This window comes from Eptesicus fuscus, chromosome 11 (genome assembly GCF_027574615.1).
Source record: "Eptesicus fuscus isolate TK198812 chromosome 11, DD_ASM_mEF_20220401, whole genome shotgun sequence".
Classification (NCBI taxonomy): Eukaryota; Metazoa; Chordata; class Mammalia; order Chiroptera; family Vespertilionidae; genus Eptesicus; species Eptesicus fuscus.
In genome coordinates this window covers 18,071,332-18,089,408 of record NC_072483.1, presented here as the reverse complement: position 1 = coordinate 18,089,408, position 18,077 = coordinate 18,071,332, and the positions used below count along the sequence as shown (strand labels likewise).

The following is an 18,077-nucleotide window of genomic DNA, read 5'->3' as shown; positions in this document are numbered from 1 at the left end:
ATCAAAAGTATAAACTATATTTACTAGAAGTTTGCATTGATAAGCTTACAATTGATTATAGTAACATATATGTTTTTATTTCAGCTGCCAGTGAAGGAGGAGCCAATGTATTTACTGTGTCATATTTTAAAAATAACGCATATCTGGCTCAGTCCCCACAGCTGTACAAACAGATGTGTATTTGTGCTGATTTTGAGAAGGTTTTCTGTATTGGACCAGGTAAGGTTTTATAGTTAAGATTATCTCAAAATTCATTAATTGTACCATAGCTAGGGTTTAAGAAACACATTTTATTTTATTTTTTAATATATTTTATTGATTTTTTTTTTACAGAGAGGAAGGGAGAGGGATAGAGAGAGAAACATTGAGAGAGAAACATCGATGAGAGAGAAACATCGATTCAGCTGCTTCCTGCACACTCCCCACTGGGGATGTGCCCGCAACCAAGGTACATGCCCTTGACTAGAATCGAACCTGGAACCCTTAAGTCTGCAGGCCAACGCTCTATTCACTGAGCCAAACCAGTTAGGGCACATTTTATTTTATTTTTTAATTGTTATTATTTTTATCCTCATCCAAAAATATGTTTTCATTGATTTTTTTTTTTTTTTTTTTTTTTTTGTTGTTGAGAGAGAGAGAGAGAGAGAGAAAATCAATATGGGAGAGAAACATATGCCCTCTGAATCGGTTGGTTACCTCCTGTAACCCAACCAGGGATTGAGCCCACCTAGGTATGTGCCCTGACTGGGAATCAAACCTAAGACTATTTGGTGTACCAGATGATGCTCCAACCAGGGCTAGAAACACATTTTACACAGACCTTTTTAAAGCTTAAATCCTTTTTTATACTGACTACATAAATACTAGACTTGGGGGGTAAAAATAACAATGTTGCCTAGTAGACATTTCCCCAAAAAATTGTATGTTCAATAGTTCTTTAAACAGTTGAGCATCATTCATATGAATAGAATCATAAGCATTGAATATATTCCTACAGAAGAAGGCTGAAGAAAACATATATTTTGGGACTATCTCATTTTAAAAATGCATGCTTTGAAAATATACACCCTCTGAATATATTCAAGTATATTATCCTACCTAATAAAATGGTAATATGTAAATTACCATCACTCCGCTACGCCCACAATTGGGCCAGAGGGAGGCGCAGGGGGCGGGACTCAGGGTGGCCGGGGTAGCCGATTGGGCCGGCAGGGCGCTGAGCTCGCTTCGCCAGTGGCGGCGCGAGCTCAGTGCCTGCGCCGTAGCTGTGCTGCCGAACAGAAGGGGCCTCTGGGGCAGCGAGCTCATGTCCCGCCGCGGACCATCAAAAGCAGGGGAGCTGGGTGCCTGTCTGCTCCGGCACCAGCGGACAGGCACCCAGCTCCACCGCGATCGAAAGCGAAAGCGTGTAGGGGACCCTACACATGCATGATTCAATCATGCACTGGGCCTCTAGTTTATTATACTTAAATGTAATTAGAATAGAATTAGCTCCCATTTGGACTGTCCTTTCAATTCTCCATCAATAATAAAGAAAAAGTGATTTCAGTCTTTCAAGTAATATATTTTGTTGTCCTTGAAAGCTCCTTGCTAGTGTTGTAAGTTTACAAATGTACCTCTGTATACTTTCTGCCAATTTTATTCCAAAGCTGTTCTTTCTTACTATTACTAATTGTACTGTCCTTAGTATTGATAATATGCTAAAGTCTATTAGAAAATACTAACAAATGTCTGGATTTAATAAATTATATTAACATGTGTTTTAAGAATATATTTGTGCCCTAGCTGGTTTTGCTCAGTGGATAGAGCGTTGGCCTGTGGACTGAAGGGTCCCAGGTTCAATTCCAGTCAAGGGCACATGCCCAGGTTGTGGGCTTGGTCCCCAGTGCAGGGTGTGCAGGAGGCAGCCAGTTGGTGGTTCTCTCTCATCATTGATGTTTCTATCTTTCTCTCCCTCTCCCTTTCTCTCTCAAATCAATAAAAGAATATTAAAATCCTACATAATAAAAGCCTAATATGCTAAGTGTCTGGTCGTCCGGTCGACCATTCAACCAATCAAAGCGTAATATGCTAATGATATGCTAAGGCTGCTTAACCGCTCACTATGACATGCACTGACCACCAGGGGGCAGACGGTCGACCATTCGCTATGACATACACTGACCACCAGGGGGTAGACGCTCTGACCAGTAGGTTAGCTTGCTGCTGGGATCCAGCTGATCGGGACTGAGCGAGACAGGCCGGACACACCCTGGAGCCCTCTTGCAGTCCCTCCCCAGTTGGCCAACCTTCCCTGTCCCTCCCCAAGCCCAATCATACACTGGTGGGGTCCCTTGGCCTGGCCTGCGCCCTCGCAATCTGGGATGAGGGACCCCCACCCCCGAGTGCTCAAATTTCATGCACCAGGCCTCTAATATATATACATTTGCTAAAAGTCAAGCATGGACACGTAATCATGAAGCAAATTCTTTTATGATGCTAACTAAGCAAAAAAAAAAATAGCTTTACTATATTCTTTAAAACTCAACCAAGTTAAAAAAAAGAAACTTCGCAAGTTATTTTAGATATATGAGTTTTTTGATAGTTTAAGATAAATTAAATACATGCTAATAGAGAAACTGGCAAGATCATTAAATGTCTTAATTTTCTGAATTTATTAAGCAATTATTTGCTGAACACTTGCTGCATATATAGCCTTGCGCAATAAAAGAAGATCCAGCCAGCACTTCACCAATGTTAATGTGCACACAAATCACCTGGGGATCTTGTTAAAATGCAGGAGGTTTGGGGTAAAACTTGAGATTCTGCAGTTCTCATAAGCTCCCAGGTACTGCTGCTGCTGCTGCTATGCAGACCATGCTTTGAGTGCTAAGGGAACAATATCATCCCTGCTTAGGATCCTGAGACACAGTAAGACATGCATACATATCGCAGCCACAGGGAATAATCAACTGATTTTCACAGCAAATAATCTAATTGTGGTATAGAGTCAGCAGGTTGGTGTTAATTATGTAGTATAGGTAGGGTAAAAAAGAGGAAGAAGATGGAGTTTGCTAGAGATGCCATGAAAGAAAATTCAAACTGAAATGGGCGTTAAGGACAGAGTAGGAGGTAAAGACAACAGAGATGGCATTCTAGTCAGAAGAAGCAAGCTAAGTTAAAAGCATGGGAGAAAATAAAATTGAGACTAGTTAGTATTAAGAAATGGGAAATATCCGAAACCGGTTTGGCTCAGTGGATAGAGCGTCGGTCTGCAGACTGAAGGGTCCCAGGTTCGATTCCGGTCAGGGGCATGTACATTGGTTGCGGGCACATCCCCGGTGGGGGGTGTGCAGGAGGCAGCTGGTCGATGTTTCTAGCTCTCTATCCCTTCTCCCTTCCTCTCTGTTAAAGATCAATAAAATATATTTTTTAAAAAAAAGGGAAATATAGGGTGGGATTAAATTATGAGAGCATAGAGAGATGGGACAGGACTAGTCAGGAAGACTGGAAAGGAAGAGAGTACAGTGAGGATAATAAGAGCTGGACTGAGGTAGGTGCTTCATTTGTACAGATTTCATTTAGCTTGAGTCAAGTTTTAATAAAATTGAGAACTCGCTATAATGAATATTTTTAATTATTGAAAAGGCACCTCAGGATCTTGCATTCCCTCGGGGTTCTTGTGAGTCTCATTTATTAATTTACATTTGTTACAGCTTTTACTACATGACTGTAGGAATTTGTAATGAACTTAACTATCCAAGAGAATGCTGTAACAGATGGCTTGTCAAAGGTCTTTCCAACCTATAGTGATAATGAAAATAGTACCATTTGAGTACAAGTAAACAGAATTTTGTATTTAATCTCAATTTCTCCAAAATTTAAAACACTGCTATGTATTTCTTTTATTAATGTTACAGTATTCAGAGCTGAAGACTCTAATACTCACAGACATCTAACTGAATTTGTCGGTTTGGACATTGAAATGGCTTTTAGTTACCATTACCATGAAGTTGTGGAAGAAATTGCTGACACTTTAGTACAAATATTCAAAGGACTTCAAGAAAGGTAAAAAATATATGTATTTTATATCCCTAGCTAGAGTTAATTTCAAAACAGTTTGGGCTCTTCAGAATAAAGCAATTCTTGACTTTAAATGTATAAACTAAATTTTTACTGGACATATGTGTGCATATAGACTTGCTAATTAGATGATCAATTAATTAATGAAAAAAATCCACACTCAAAATACTATTCTGGATCCAAGTCCATTGTGGCTTCAGCTACTGAACCTCATTTTGGTGGGTACATTTACCAGCTTGTATTTCCCCTTATACTAACATCCTGAATATTTCAAGAAATAGAGCCTATGTTACTTTCATAGCAGTTAAAAAGTCCGAGTTTTTATTGCCTCATGAAATGAGTAGTTTGTTTCTAACAATGTTATCTGATATGAGTTACAAAAAAAGTTTTAATCCTTTAATGCCACCATGGTGACAAACAACATAAGACCGAAATGGTATTAAATCTTTTAAGTGTTTAAACTCTAGTCTTTAACTTAAATAATTTCTTAGTAACATTTTCTTGGTACATACATTAATTCAATGATGATTTTATGTGGCAAAGGTGGTACTCAGTACCTACCAGATATTTTTTCTTAGCTGCTGCTAGTACTACCAAGTGCCTGAGGCAATTTCTGCACTGAGGCAGATTTTACACAGAGTTTTGCTCTAAAAGCATTTTCATTTGATAAATAAACTTTATTGTTCCTTTTGAACAATAAAGCTACATATGTCCCTTATTCCAGAATTATCAGTGGAATGCATAGGACTGATAGCATGTAGGCTCTTGGGTCCCTGCCAACGGGCCAGCTAGGAGGGGGCTGAGTGGTTCAGCTGGACAGGTCCTCAGCTGATCATGGAGCTTCTGCCCCTGAACTTCGCACATCATCACACAGATAGTGATTCTTGTGAAATGTTTAAAATGTTTCTGTGTTAAAAGAATTTGTAGCAAGTGTGTGGGAGAGTAAAAGCTATATATGTTCCTTATTTCACCAGTTTTAGTAAAAAAAAAAAGTTTTTAATGATTTTTAACATAATGCCACAGTGACCTCTTGTGGGGGAAACATTTATCTCACATATTATTATTAACTCTAAATCATTATTCAAATAGGTTTCAAACTGAAATTCAGACGGTGAATAAACAATTCCCATGTGAACCATTCAAATTTTTGGAGCCTACTTTAAGACTAGAGTATTGTGAAGCATTGGCTATGCTTAGGGAAGCTGGAATTGAAATGGGAGACGAAGAAGATCTGAGGTTGGTCTTTGTGATTTTTAAAACTTTAATAACTAGGTTTAAGATATGCAAGAATGAATATATTAACAAATCATAACTTTTTTCACCCAGCTTTTATTAACTTTTGGGTATATTATATGATGCTGTTCTTGTTTAATATGTGACCTGAAATAATGATTTAATGTGGTGTGCCTAAGCTTCAATAAATACCATTTTTGTGCTCCCTCTCCCCCTAGTTTGTAATGCCTTAAAGAATATAGAGATTTTTGCCTGTGATTTTTGCATCTAATATTTTATCTCTCTTTTTCAATCAGTGGTGTTAGAGAAGATAGACAATAATCTAAATCCATCCCCACACAGGATTAAGGCATAAAACTATTAAGATCTCCAAAAGTTTATAAAAATCACTATTCTTTATTTGATATACAGTATTATGTTATCTAAACTCAAATCATACAATGTATAATTTTTAAACAAATTATGTAGTTTAACAAAGATGAAATTATCTACTATTTTATTCAAGGGTTCTTAAGTTAAAATATTTAAGGCATCACAATTCATATGGATGTAAGAGTGAAAGGCATGATTATTGTCATTTTTTAGGGCTTTTTAAAAAACATTTTACTCAAAACCCTTTATTTTCGTTTGTTTAACAAATATATCTGTACTAGAGGCCCAGTGCACGAATTTGTGCACAGTTGCGATCTAGCTGGCTTGCCCCAATGGGGACCTATCGGGCCAGTCCATTGGTGGGGGGGGGGGTGCGACGGGTGGTTGGCCAGCCAGCCCCGCCCCCGATCGGGGGGGGGGGGCAGAGGTGGGGCCGATTGGGCCTGGATCAGGCTAGTTGGCTGCTGCAGTGCGCTTCATAGCCACCGGTCATTCTGGTTGCTCTGGTCGTTCCACTGTTCTGGTCGCTGGGCTTTTAAATATATAGATATTATTTTAAGTATCCCCTATATTGCTAGATGACATCTTTATTTTTTTTTAAATGTATTTTACTGATTTTTTACAGAGAGGAAGGGAGAGGAATAGAGAGTTAAAAACATCGATGAGAGAGAAACATCGATCAACTACCTCCTGCACACCTCCTACTGGGGATGTGTCCGCAACCAAGGTACATGCCCTTGACCGGAATCGAACCTGGAACCTTTCAGTCCACAGGCCGACGCTCTATCCACTGAGCCAAACTGGTTAGGGCAACTAGATGACATCTTAAGGCAAATCGTACATTCTATCGTTATTTTCCTAAGTATTTTAGAAATTGTTCTTAAATAGGGTACATGCTAAAGTGGCTATAGAAATGTAATTGGTTTATATAAATACTAGAGGCCCGGTGCATGAAATTCGTACGTAGGGGGGGTCCCTTAGCCCAACCTGTACCCTCTCCAATCCGGGAGCCCTCAGGGACCTCTGGCTCCTAACCGCTCACCTGCCTGCCTGCCCTAACCACTTTGCCTGCTGGCGTGATCCCCCTAACTGCCCTCCTCTGCTGGCCTGATCCCCCTAACTGCCCTCCTCTGCTGACCTGATCCCCCTAACTGCCCTCCTCTGCTGGCCTGGTCACCCCTAACTGCCCTCCCCTGCCAGCCTGGTCACCCCTAACTGCCCTCCCCTGCCAGCCTGGTCACCCCTATTAACTTTTTTAAAAATCTTATCCCCTTCACACACAATTGTATTTGACTTCCTTATTGGCTTCTCCCTCTCACACAATTTTTCTCTCTTTTATGTAACACTTTTTCCTACTGACTTATTTATAAACTTTTCTTTCCTCCTTATTTCCTACTTCTGTTCCATTATCCTTCTTCCCATCTTTCTCCGACCCTCCCTCCCCACATTCCTTCTTTCCTTTATCTTTACCCCTTTTCTCCCTCCCCTTTTCCTTCCTTCCCACCTTAATTTTTTTCTTCACTTCCTCCCTCGGACCTGCTGTGCTCCCTGCCCCATTTCTTCCTTCTTCCCATTCTCCTTTTAAGCTCTACCAGCTCCCCTTTAAAACTTTTCTTCCCTCCCTCTTTCTCTCTCATCCTACCTTTCCCATACACTCTTCTCTACTTACCTCCACTGTTTTAATATCTATCTATCTACCTGCCTAATTATTCACTATCATTTATCTTTTTTCCTTTCTGACTCCTACTTGTAAAATCTGTTCCCGGTATACAACTATATTTGATTTTCATTATAGCTCCTATTTTCATTATAGTTCATTCATACCTCCTCTTTCCTTCTTTAACTGTTCTCTACTGGCTCCTTTATAAAGTTCTCCCCTCCCTCCTTCCCTACTTCCCCCCTCCTCCCTCACTCTTTTACTCTTTTTACAGGCTAATTAAAAATTCTGTGCTTTTCGTACTGTGTTAGTACTGACTGCTTTCCTCTCTGGGACCTGTAGCCGCCTGTTTGGGCACTCGGGCCCCTCTTGCACCAGCTTTGAGGGGCCGAGCGACGACGCAGCTGTGTCTTGCCTACCGTGGCCCGTGCCTTCCCCCTCCGAGTTGGGGGAGGGTCCAGCTGGCCCGGGCCATGTCCATCGCGGGGACCCTGCTGCATTACGTGCGTGCGTGCATGCATTCAGGCACACGCGAGGCTTTTCTCCACTTGAGTGCCGAGTGTGGGGGACATGGAGGTTTTTCCCTCCCCCCCGCATGCCCACTCCCACGCCTCAAGTGGCTCTCCATCTGCTCCCCTCCGAAATTCGCAGTTTGTGGGCGTGCTTGCGCAGGCACAGTCAGGGGGCATTCCGCCCAAGATGCGAGCCCTCATCTGGGTCGGACCAGGCAGATGAATGGATGGGTCGCTGGAGAAAGCCGCAGTGGCTTCCCTGTGGGGTGAGGGTCACCTGTGTTCTCCACAGTGGCAGGGCCAGGTCTGCTTCGAGGTTTTGCGCTTGGGAGGATCGACTGGTGTCCCGGGCGTCTCGGGGCCACCCTGTGTGTCTGTGGTGGTGGAATCCCCACGTTGTTGACCCGGTGGCCCGTCCAGGTCCGGTGCCTTACCTCGACATCCACTCTCTGTCTTCTCGCCCGGGCCCTTCCTTCGTGTTGGGTCCACACCCTCTCGATTTGCGTTTGCGACCCCTCCCGGGGGTCACCACCGTTGTGCATACCCGCTGGTTGGCGTCTGCCGACCATGCCCCAAGAACCAGCCTTCTGCCATGCGGGTGTCGCCCCTCAGCGCCCCCACACACACCTCAGGGGTGGGGGGGAAGGGGGTAGGCTGGTGGCGTCCCGGGCAGAGTGCTCTCGGATGGGGCGCAGTGTCATGGGGGTGTTTGTCAGGCGCATGCACCTGAAGAAAAGAGGCCTACGGCTCCAGGGGCAGGGAAGCTAGCCTCACACAAGTCCCCCTGCTGTGCAGGCAGCCTCCTGCTGATCTGTCAATATGCAAATTGGTTGTTACTGTGACATTGTTAAGACCAATTTGCATATTAGCTCTTTATTATATAGATATTTTAAAGATTCAGAATTAGTGATTTTTGTTTTATAAACTTTTAATAAAGAGTAATGAAAAGGAGCCCTAGCTGGTTTGGCTCAGTGGAAAAGAGCTTCGGCATGTTGACTGAAGGGTCCCAGGTTTGATTCCGGTCAAGGGCACATGCCTGAGTTGCAGGCTCAATCCCCAGTGTGGGGCTTGTGGGAGGTAGCCAATCAATGATTCTCTCTCATTGTTGATGTTTCTATCTTTCTCTCCTCCTCCCTTCCTGTCTGAAATAAATAAAAATATTTTTTTAAAAAAAAAAAAGAGTAATGAAAAGGGGAGACCATTTGAAGTGGAACTATTTAATGCCAAGAATAGCCTATGTTCATATAGTGAACTTTTGGCATATGTAACTGTGGGAAATTATATCATCCATGTTATTTCTGAATCAGTGAATTGCTAAATTCTATTTATGGTTTTATTTAAATATTATTGAGCAGCACCTACTAAATACCAGGCGCACTTATAAGTTGTTTTCAGTAGTACTTGGCTTTTTAAAAAGGAGCAGAATAAACAACTGTGTGTTTTGGCTGAATTTTTTATTCTTTGAGAACTTCAAATAGAAGAGGTGCCTTAATAACTCTAAGAGCTAATCAAACATCTGCTTTCATGTTTTCATTGTTTTCTAGTACACCGAATGAAAAACTGTTGGGTCGTTTGGTAAAGGAAAAGGTAGGATTCTTGTACATGCTGGATTTATTTCTCTAAATCTGAAATGTATCATGGATTTTCCTAGAATAGTATGATTCCAGAATAAATAAAAACCCAGGGGCAATTTTTTTTCAATCTTGGAAAAATAAAAAATACTCAAACAGGCTTTGCCCAAACAGTTTGATTAACTCAGTATTCAATGTTTGTACTTAGTTGTACTGAGGTATCTCTAAAAGTGATATCTATGTCAGATTAGTTAGAAAGGACGCCAAGATGAGGGAGAATGAATTTCCTTTCTGCCTCTTATGTGAAAGCTACTTTCCTATCTCATTTTCTAAAGCTCTTAAAGAATATAAAAGCTAAACTTAGAAGGGTGCTTAAAGAAATTAAGAGTTGTGTGATGAAATAAAAATAGTCCTTGAGCGCCTCCTGCTGGTTGCACTCTAAACTGTTAAACTGACTGGGAAACTAAAGTCTATTTCTGAAACTACACAGTATTGAGTTTATACCTTTAAAATGCTGTTTCAGCAGAGCTTTGTTGACATTCCCTCTACAGTCCAGTTTTAGCAAATATGTTTAACATCTAAACAGTCGAAATGTGATTGGTTTCTTTTTAATTATATCTAGGTCACATAGTAAGTATTCTAACAAAAATGTCATAATTTTATGTTAATGTTATTGATTTTGATTGTAGTTTTCATTGAAGAAAACTACCAAATTTCATTTAGATATCTAAACTGAATTTTTAATTGTTGGGAAGATAAAGTTTTTTAAGGTGAATATTATAAAGGTATTTTTCCTAAAATAATTTGTAGATTTAAAATTTTTGTTATTCTTGTAAAACCCAAATATATTTGGTGTAACTTAACATAAACAGCTATAAAATACATCTGAAGAACTAAATGAGCTAAAATAGCAAAGGAAAAAATGAAAATCAAACAAGTTTATCACAGCATAATTTTCAGTGTGGGAGAAATTGGAGAGAGATTACATGTCACCCCAAAAAAGAAAATTAAGTATTGGAAGAATATACAACATTATGGCAAAATATTATAGGCTACAGATATTACTTGAAAGAAGTAGAATACTCATATTTACAGTGTAAATACAGTAATTTTGAAGTATAAAACATATGTATTAAAAAAGGACATTAATTGCCAAAGTGCTAGCCTTCTTTTCACTTTCATTAAACTGTTAAAAACTATTTTAATTGTATTTATTCTTTTTATAGTATGATACCGATTTTTATATTCTTGATAAATATCCATTGGCTGTAAGACCTTTCTATACCATGCCTGACCCAAGAAATTCTGTAAGTAATTTGATTTTAAATAACCTGTTTGGGGGAAGAAGGAAAACTTGATTGTTACTTTGTCAAATTGTAAATGGAAATAATGGTTTTCATTCATAATTTGCAGTTTCAGTGGTCATGTTATGTGAATTACTACTAGTTTCTGTCAATTGAGGTCAAAGTGAAATCTGAATATTCTAGCAAATTGTTCTGAAGACCTATTTAAAAATCATTTCTGTGTGTCATTTTTTGAAGATTTGAGGAAGAAACACCATATAAGTAATAAATAGTATTGCTAGATTTGCATACATTAGCAAAATTTATTTTTGACCTCAAACGAATCTAAATAATGTGGCCTTTTACTATTTTTCCATTGTATTGGTTTCCAAACTTTAGTGTGCACCAGAGTCCCTGGAGGGCTTTCTAAAACACAGATTTCTGAGCCTCCTCATCAGACTTTCTGATTAGTTGGTTTGGTGTAGGGCTTGAAAATTTGCCTTTCTAACAAGTTCCTGGTAACACTGAAGCTACTAATCCCGGAATCACACTTTGAGAACCACTGGTTTATTGAAAGACAGGGAAAGTAAGTGAAAACCTGATAGAGAATAGGAGAAGCTGTGGTAAACTGATGTTCAGTTTGCTTCCCTTAAAATAAAAAACAAATCTAAATTGACAATTTGAAGTCCAAAAGTGATCCCCTTAAAAACATTTCTGTTGATAAAGTAAAATGAGAATCAGCACTACTTCTTATAAGTTAGATATGGTGCTCTGATTTGATGTTGGAAGGTGTGGGAGAAGAGGAGTATGAAACTGATAGAGGCAAGAAAGAAGTTACTATTCAAACCTCACTAATTTAACCTGTGTTATAGAAACAAAATATGTTCATTGGAGCAGGTACATCATCAATTGTAGAGAAAAACGAACTTGCTCTCCATGCAACAAAAGTGTTTTTTTCCACATGTGTAATGGAAATAGAATGGTAGCCACTTTTGATAAGTGATGTTTTTGGCTTGTTTGTTTTCCCTGCAGAAACAGTCCAACTCTTATGACATGTTCATGAGAGGAGAAGAAATACTGTCAGGAGCTCAAAGAATACATGATCCTCAGTTGCTAACAGAGAGAGCCTTACATCATGGAATTGGTAAACCACTTAAATGTATTTAGGAAAGTGATATATATTCTAAAAATAACTAATTTTAAACCCTTTAAAGACTCCTCAGAAACAGTCATTTGGTTAAGTCTTCATTTAACAGTAATTGCTTTTTTATCTTTTTAAAGCTAAATAAAATGGTAAATTATTTTTGTTTTGTTTTGTTTTGTTTTTGTAGATTTGGAGAAAATTAAGGCATACATTGATTCCTTCCGCTTTGGAGCCCCTCCTCATGCTGGTGGAGGCATTGGTAATACATTTCTTTAATATTATGACAATAATATTCCCAACCCAGATTTCATTTGGCAATGTGTTCATTCATTTCTAACTAAATTTCTTCAGCATTAGACTACAACAAGTAAATTTTGTATTCTGTTATTGCATATAAGTAAGTCCATAAGTGCTAAGTGTAATAGAAATCTGAATTATAAGAATTTTTTTAAATATGTTTTTATTCATTTCAGAGAAGGAGGGAGATAGAGATAGAAACATCAATGATGAGAGAGAATTGTTGATTGGCTGCCTCCTACACTACCCCTAATGGGGATTGAGCCTGCAACCTAGGCATGTGCCCTGACTGGGAATCAAACCATGACCTCTGAGCCACACCAGCTGGGCAAATTATAAGAACTTTTAAAGTGAATTATGACTAAATGAACATTTGATTTCCAAAGAACAAAATGAATAGCTAACTTATGGGTTCTAAAATATTATAATAGCCCTGGCTGGTTTGGCTCAGTGGATAGAGCATCAGCCTGCAAACTGAAGGTTCCCAGTTCAATTCCGGTCAAGGGCACATGCCCAAGTTGCGGGCTCAATCCCCAGTGTGGGGAGTGCAGGAGGCAGCCAATCTATGATTCTCTCTCATCATTGATATTTCTCTCTCTCTCCCTCTCCCTTCCTCTCTGAAATCAATAAAAATATATTAAAATAGCCTATCTAATGAAAGAGTAATATGCAAATTGACCATACCTCCACTACACCCACAAGCCATGCCCACCAGCCAATCAGGAGCGAGTTTGCAAATTAACCCAACCAAGATGGCTACAGCCACAGAGCGAGCAGGAGGCTTGGGTTTCCCCGGCAATGGAGGAAGCCAAGCTTCCTGGCTGGCCCAGACCTCCGCTCAAGGCTACAAAGTTTCAATTATAGAAGATAGATAAATCCTAGATACTAGGACCTTCGCTTGGGTCGCTGGGGGGCGTGGCCAGCCTGAAAACCACCACAGGCCCCTCACCCAGGCCGCCCCAGGCCCCAAGGGAACCCCCACCCTGATCTGGGACACCCTTCAGGGCAAACCAGCCGCGCCCCGCCCCCATGCACCAGGCCTCTATCCTATCTAATAAAAGAATAATATGCAAATTGACCATCACTCCAACACACAAGATAGCTGTCCCCATGTGGACACAAGATGGCTGCTACAAGATGGCCAGCAGGGGAGGGCAGTTGGGAGGGACCAGGTCTGCAAGGGAGGGCAGTTGTGGGCGATCAGGCCAACAGGAGAGGGCAGTTGGGAGGGACCAGGCCTGCAAGGAAGGGCAGTTGGGGGCGATGAAGCCTGCAGAGGAGGGCAATTGGGGGTGACCAGGCCAGCAGAGGAGGGAAGTTGGGGGCGACTGGGCCTGCAGGGAAGGGCAGATGGGGAGGACCCAGGCCTGCAGGGGAGGGCAGTTGGGGGCGATAAAGCCTGCAGGGGAGGACAGTTAGGGGCAAACAGGCTGGCAGGGGAGCAGTTAGGCATCAATCAGGCTGGTAGGGGAGTGGTTAGGGGGTGATCAGGCTGGCAGGCAGAAGCAGTTAGGGGCAATCAGGAAGGCAGGCAGGCGAGCAGTTGGGAGCCAGCAGTCCTGGATTGTGAGAGGGGTCCCAGATTGGAGAGGGTGCAGGCTGGGCTGAGGGACACACACACCCCAGTGCATGAATTTCGTGCACCGGCCTCTAGTATATATTTAAAAGCCTAAGTGACCATTGCAACCGAACAGGCTGCGTGGGGTGACTAGACCAGCAGGGGGATCAGTAAGGGGCAACCAAACGACTGAGCAGCAGGCTGTGTGGGGCGACCAAACAACCAAGCAGCAGGCTGCGTGGGCCAACCAGACTGGCGGGGGTGGAGGAGGGCAGTGAGGGGCAACCAGGCTGGTAGGGGGAGTAATAGGGGGTGACCAGACCAGTGGGGGGGGGCATTTAGGGGCAACCAGGGGGGCAGTTGGGGGCAACTAGGCTGACGGGGGGCGGGGGGGGCAGTTGGCGGTGACCAGGCCAGTGGGGGGGGTGGCAATTAGGGGTGATCAGGGATCAGGCAGGCAGGCAGGTGAGCAGTTAGGAGCCAGTGGTTCCGGATTGTGAGAGGGATGTCCATCTGCCGGTTTAGGCCCAATCATCGGGCCTAAACCGGCAGTCAGACATGCCCTGAGGGGTTCTGGATTGGAGAGGATGCAGGCTGGACTGAGGGGACCCCCCCTCCGTGCACAAATTTTGTGCACTGGGCCTCTAGTATTGTAATAAAGTTCTAGCCATTCTTTTATCTTAATAGTTAGAAAGCAAAATGTCTTGTAAATGAAATGCCCTGTATTTTTCATCCATGAGTTCATTCAAATTAGCCCAAATTAAAGCTGTCCCTCAAATTAGCTCAAATTGCTGCTAAATGATTTGTTGAAATGTAACATTTCATTGACTTTCAGGACTATTTCTAGAGTATGTGTAATCTGCTGCTCTCTAATTTAAAATGAGTAAATGTTTAACTCAACTTTTGGATGTCCATATCAAAGACTTAAAAAGTAATTCTCAATTTATAGTTTTGTTGCATTTTTATTTGTTGTTTGGGGGTTTTGGTGAATACATAATATACTTACCATAATTTCAAATTAAAAGGGTATAGAGGAGTATGCATTCAACTCCCTATGCAAAGGTAGTCTTTGCATGTGCAAAAATACACACACTTGTAAAAATAATTTTTTACAAATTGTAGCATACTATGTAAATCATCCAGTACCTTGCATTTTTTACTTACTATATTTTTATTAATTTTTTTATCAGTGCCTCAAATGCTTTTTCATTCTTTATCACTACATAGACTCCATTGAAAGGATGCACTATAACCTTGTTAGCCAGCTTCCTAGGACATGTAGGTTGTTACTAGCCATTTGTTACTACATTGAACAACACTACATTGAACATATAGTTTAAATCTCAATGAGACATTTATGACTATTTTCTCTTAGAGTATTCAGTAATGTTCAGTTAGTATAACATTACAAACTTTTGTGACTGATTTGGCAATGTATATTTTAATTTTACTTGTGAAAGGACATTTGAATGATAAAAATGATTAGTGTTAGATTACTTTAATACAAGGTTCAAATATATGTCTGCAGATGTTTTTTGGTAAGGAATAAGAATAAAAATGTTAATTTTCTTATTTATATTTCTGTTTTAGAATTAAGCATATTCCTTTAAAATTAAAAGTTGTTATATAAGATTATTCTCTGACCTTGCCTTCTTTATGTGGTATATTAGTCTTCTTACAGCTTTAGTGAAATAGATAAATAGATAAATCAAATTGCACATAAAATGTTTCATTTTCTAGTTTTGTCCTGTTTTTGAGATGGTACTTGGTCTTAATTCTTATCAGTAGTATAGTATTTAAGTCAAAGTCAGTCTCTTCTGCACTCACAGTGGTGTACTATAGAGTCTTTTATACTAGGAACTACCATGTTACATGTCTATCAAACTACAACAAATTTCTGGTACTTCCATTAATAAACTTCCTTGAACAGGTTTATGTCTTTTGTCTTATACTGATGACCTGAACTATACATTAGAATCTGGTCTTATTTGAAACCATACAGGCTTATATAATAGGGGGGGTGGATTTGTTTGAGCCATAAATTTTGGACATTTACATAGATTTTTGTACTTCACATTTCACAGAATCACATAGCTTAAGGATATCTCATTTTGTCCTCCTCACAAGCATCATCTCTATTTCTGAATCAGACCTAAAACATTCCATTTTATCTTTTTTGGGGGTTTTTTTTCCCATTTTTTTTATTAAGGTATTATATGTGTACATATCTTACCATTGCCCCACCCCACTCCCATAAACATTCCATTTTAAATAAACTTGAAATAGAAGTCATTTTCCTTCCTAACATGGAAAATTATTTTGTTGATTAGCGATACTGTGTTGGTAATTTTCAAAATGTAAGAACCTGAGAGGTTTTCAGAAAAGGAATTAATGTTTATTTTGTTTTCCCTAGGGTTGGAACGAGTGACTATGCTGTTTTTGGGACTGCACAATATTCGTCAGACCTCAATGTTCCCCCGTGATCCCAAACGACTCACTCCATAAAGAAAGCCATGCTTTACACTTTTTCAGTAACCTGCTATTGATCAGGCAGCACCTTGGGTACTTAAGATATGCAGTAGAATAAATGTCTTCTCTAAAGTGCCACTTTTGGACTAATTCAGTATAAGTTACTTTAAAAGAGAAGATTTTTATAACTTTGAACATGCTTCAGTAGGAAATGGTAGAACATTTTAATGAAAAATTCATATGAATACGTTAAAAATTCATATTGCATTACTACAATAAATGTTAACAATTTTAACAGTTAAGATTATAAATTTTTTTCTTTTCTATATTATAGTTGCTGCAATATTAATGTCTTAAATTTTCCATATTTAAGTTTATTTTTTTAAATTCTGATAAGTATCTGAGGTTTTAATAAATGTATAATTGGCATATTATGGAAAATTAGGTAGAAAGTATCAATTCTTAAAGTTGCGTCCAGAAATCATGTAAAAGCAGGTGAGAATACTGGTTAGAAAATATTCAACATAATATTGTATTAAATTGTTAAATTCTAAACCTGAATTTCAATAAAATTTTAAAGCTAATTTATGGTTTTCTTTGTTTAACTTCACAGCAGTCAAATTTTCTAACTAGCACTTGGCATTTTAATTTGGGAATAGAAAAAAATGTTTAACTTGTTTATGTAAATGACCTAAAACAAATGAAAACTGATATGTTCGCAACATCCTTTATACATTAATAAAACCCTAATTAATATGCAAATCAACTGAACGCTATGATGCGCACTGACCACCAGGGGGCAGACGCTCAACACAGGAGCTGCCCCTAGTGGTCAGTGTGTTGCCACAGGAGGAGCGCCGCTCAGCCAGAAGCCAGGCTCACGGCTGGCAAGCACAACAGCAGTGGCGGAAGCCTCTCCTGCCTCCATGGTAGTGGTAAGGAGTGAGGAGGGGTCCTGGACTGTGAGAAGTGCAGACTAGGCTGTGGACGCGTGCGTGTGCGCGCGCGCACACACACGCACACACACGTGCACACACACACACAGTGTATGAATTTCATGCACCGGGCCTCTAGTGTATTCATAACATGATATAAGTTCAGGTAGGCTTAAGGATAAATCTCTTAAAGCTAAAAGATTGGGTTGCTTAATAGTTTATTTCACATAAATTACTGCAGAATTTTTTGTTTTTAACCAGTACTGGTATTTCGTGAATGTCACTAAAATGCACTCCCCTTTTTCCTACCAAAAAGAAATTTCTGTGTAAGAACTACAATTAGAAACAGTTTCTCTCTAGATAATTAAATATGTTGATAGTAATGTTTATAGTGAATCACATGGAATGGGCAGGAACAAAACAATGTAACTCAAATATTTTTCTACAGGAAAAGAAAATAATACAGAAAGGTAGGACTCTATCCCTGGACCATAAATACCTGCTTATTATTTTTGAAATTTTATTTTTTTCATCATCTAGATTATGAGCTCTTTGAAAATAGAGACACAATTTGTATGTCTTTTATATTTTACCAGAGTATTGGAGTATAGTAGGCACCCCAATAGTGTTTAATAGCCCTGGTGGGTTTGGCTCAGTGGATAGAGCGTCAGCCTGTGGACCGAAGGGTCCCGGGTTCGATTCCAGTCAGGGGCACATGCCTGGGTTGCGGGCTCGGTCCCCAGTCGGGGGCATGCAAGAAGCAGCCGATGGATGGTTCTCTCTCATCATTGATGTTTCTGTCTGTCTCTCCCTCTCCCTTCCTCTCTGAAATCAATAAAAAAAAATTTTTTTAATAGTGTTTAATAAATTTAAGCCACACAAGAATAAAATGCACTACCATTCATCTTTTTCTATATTGTGTAATCCCCAGGCCCTAAACTCTATAATAATAAAAGCATAATATGCTAATTAGACCAGACAACC

General features: G+C 40.0%; 1 protein-coding gene across 2 annotated transcripts in view; it reads left to right on the top strand.

Annotated features, from left to right (window-relative positions):
• DARS1 (aspartyl-tRNA synthetase 1) overlaps positions 1 to 16,742 on the top strand; it is a 67,365-nt gene extending 50,623 nt beyond the window's left edge. For both annotated transcript variants that reach the window (XM_008143482.3, XM_054723346.1), the window contains 8 exons: positions 85 to 219; positions 3,900 to 4,047; positions 5,152 to 5,298; positions 9,381 to 9,423; positions 10,634 to 10,714; positions 11,723 to 11,834; positions 12,022 to 12,093; positions 16,103 to 16,742. In XM_008143482.3, coding sequence (XP_008141704.2) covers positions 85 to 219; positions 3,900 to 4,047; positions 5,152 to 5,298; positions 9,381 to 9,423; positions 10,634 to 10,714; positions 11,723 to 11,834; positions 12,022 to 12,093; positions 16,103 to 16,194 — 830 coding nt within the window. In that variant the 3' untranslated portion in view covers positions 16,195 to 16,742. The remainder of the gene's footprint in view (positions 1 to 84; positions 220 to 3,899; positions 4,048 to 5,151; positions 5,299 to 9,380; positions 9,424 to 10,633; positions 10,715 to 11,722; positions 11,835 to 12,021; positions 12,094 to 16,102) is intronic.
• Positions 16,743 to 18,077: the final 1,335 nt, after the last annotated feature.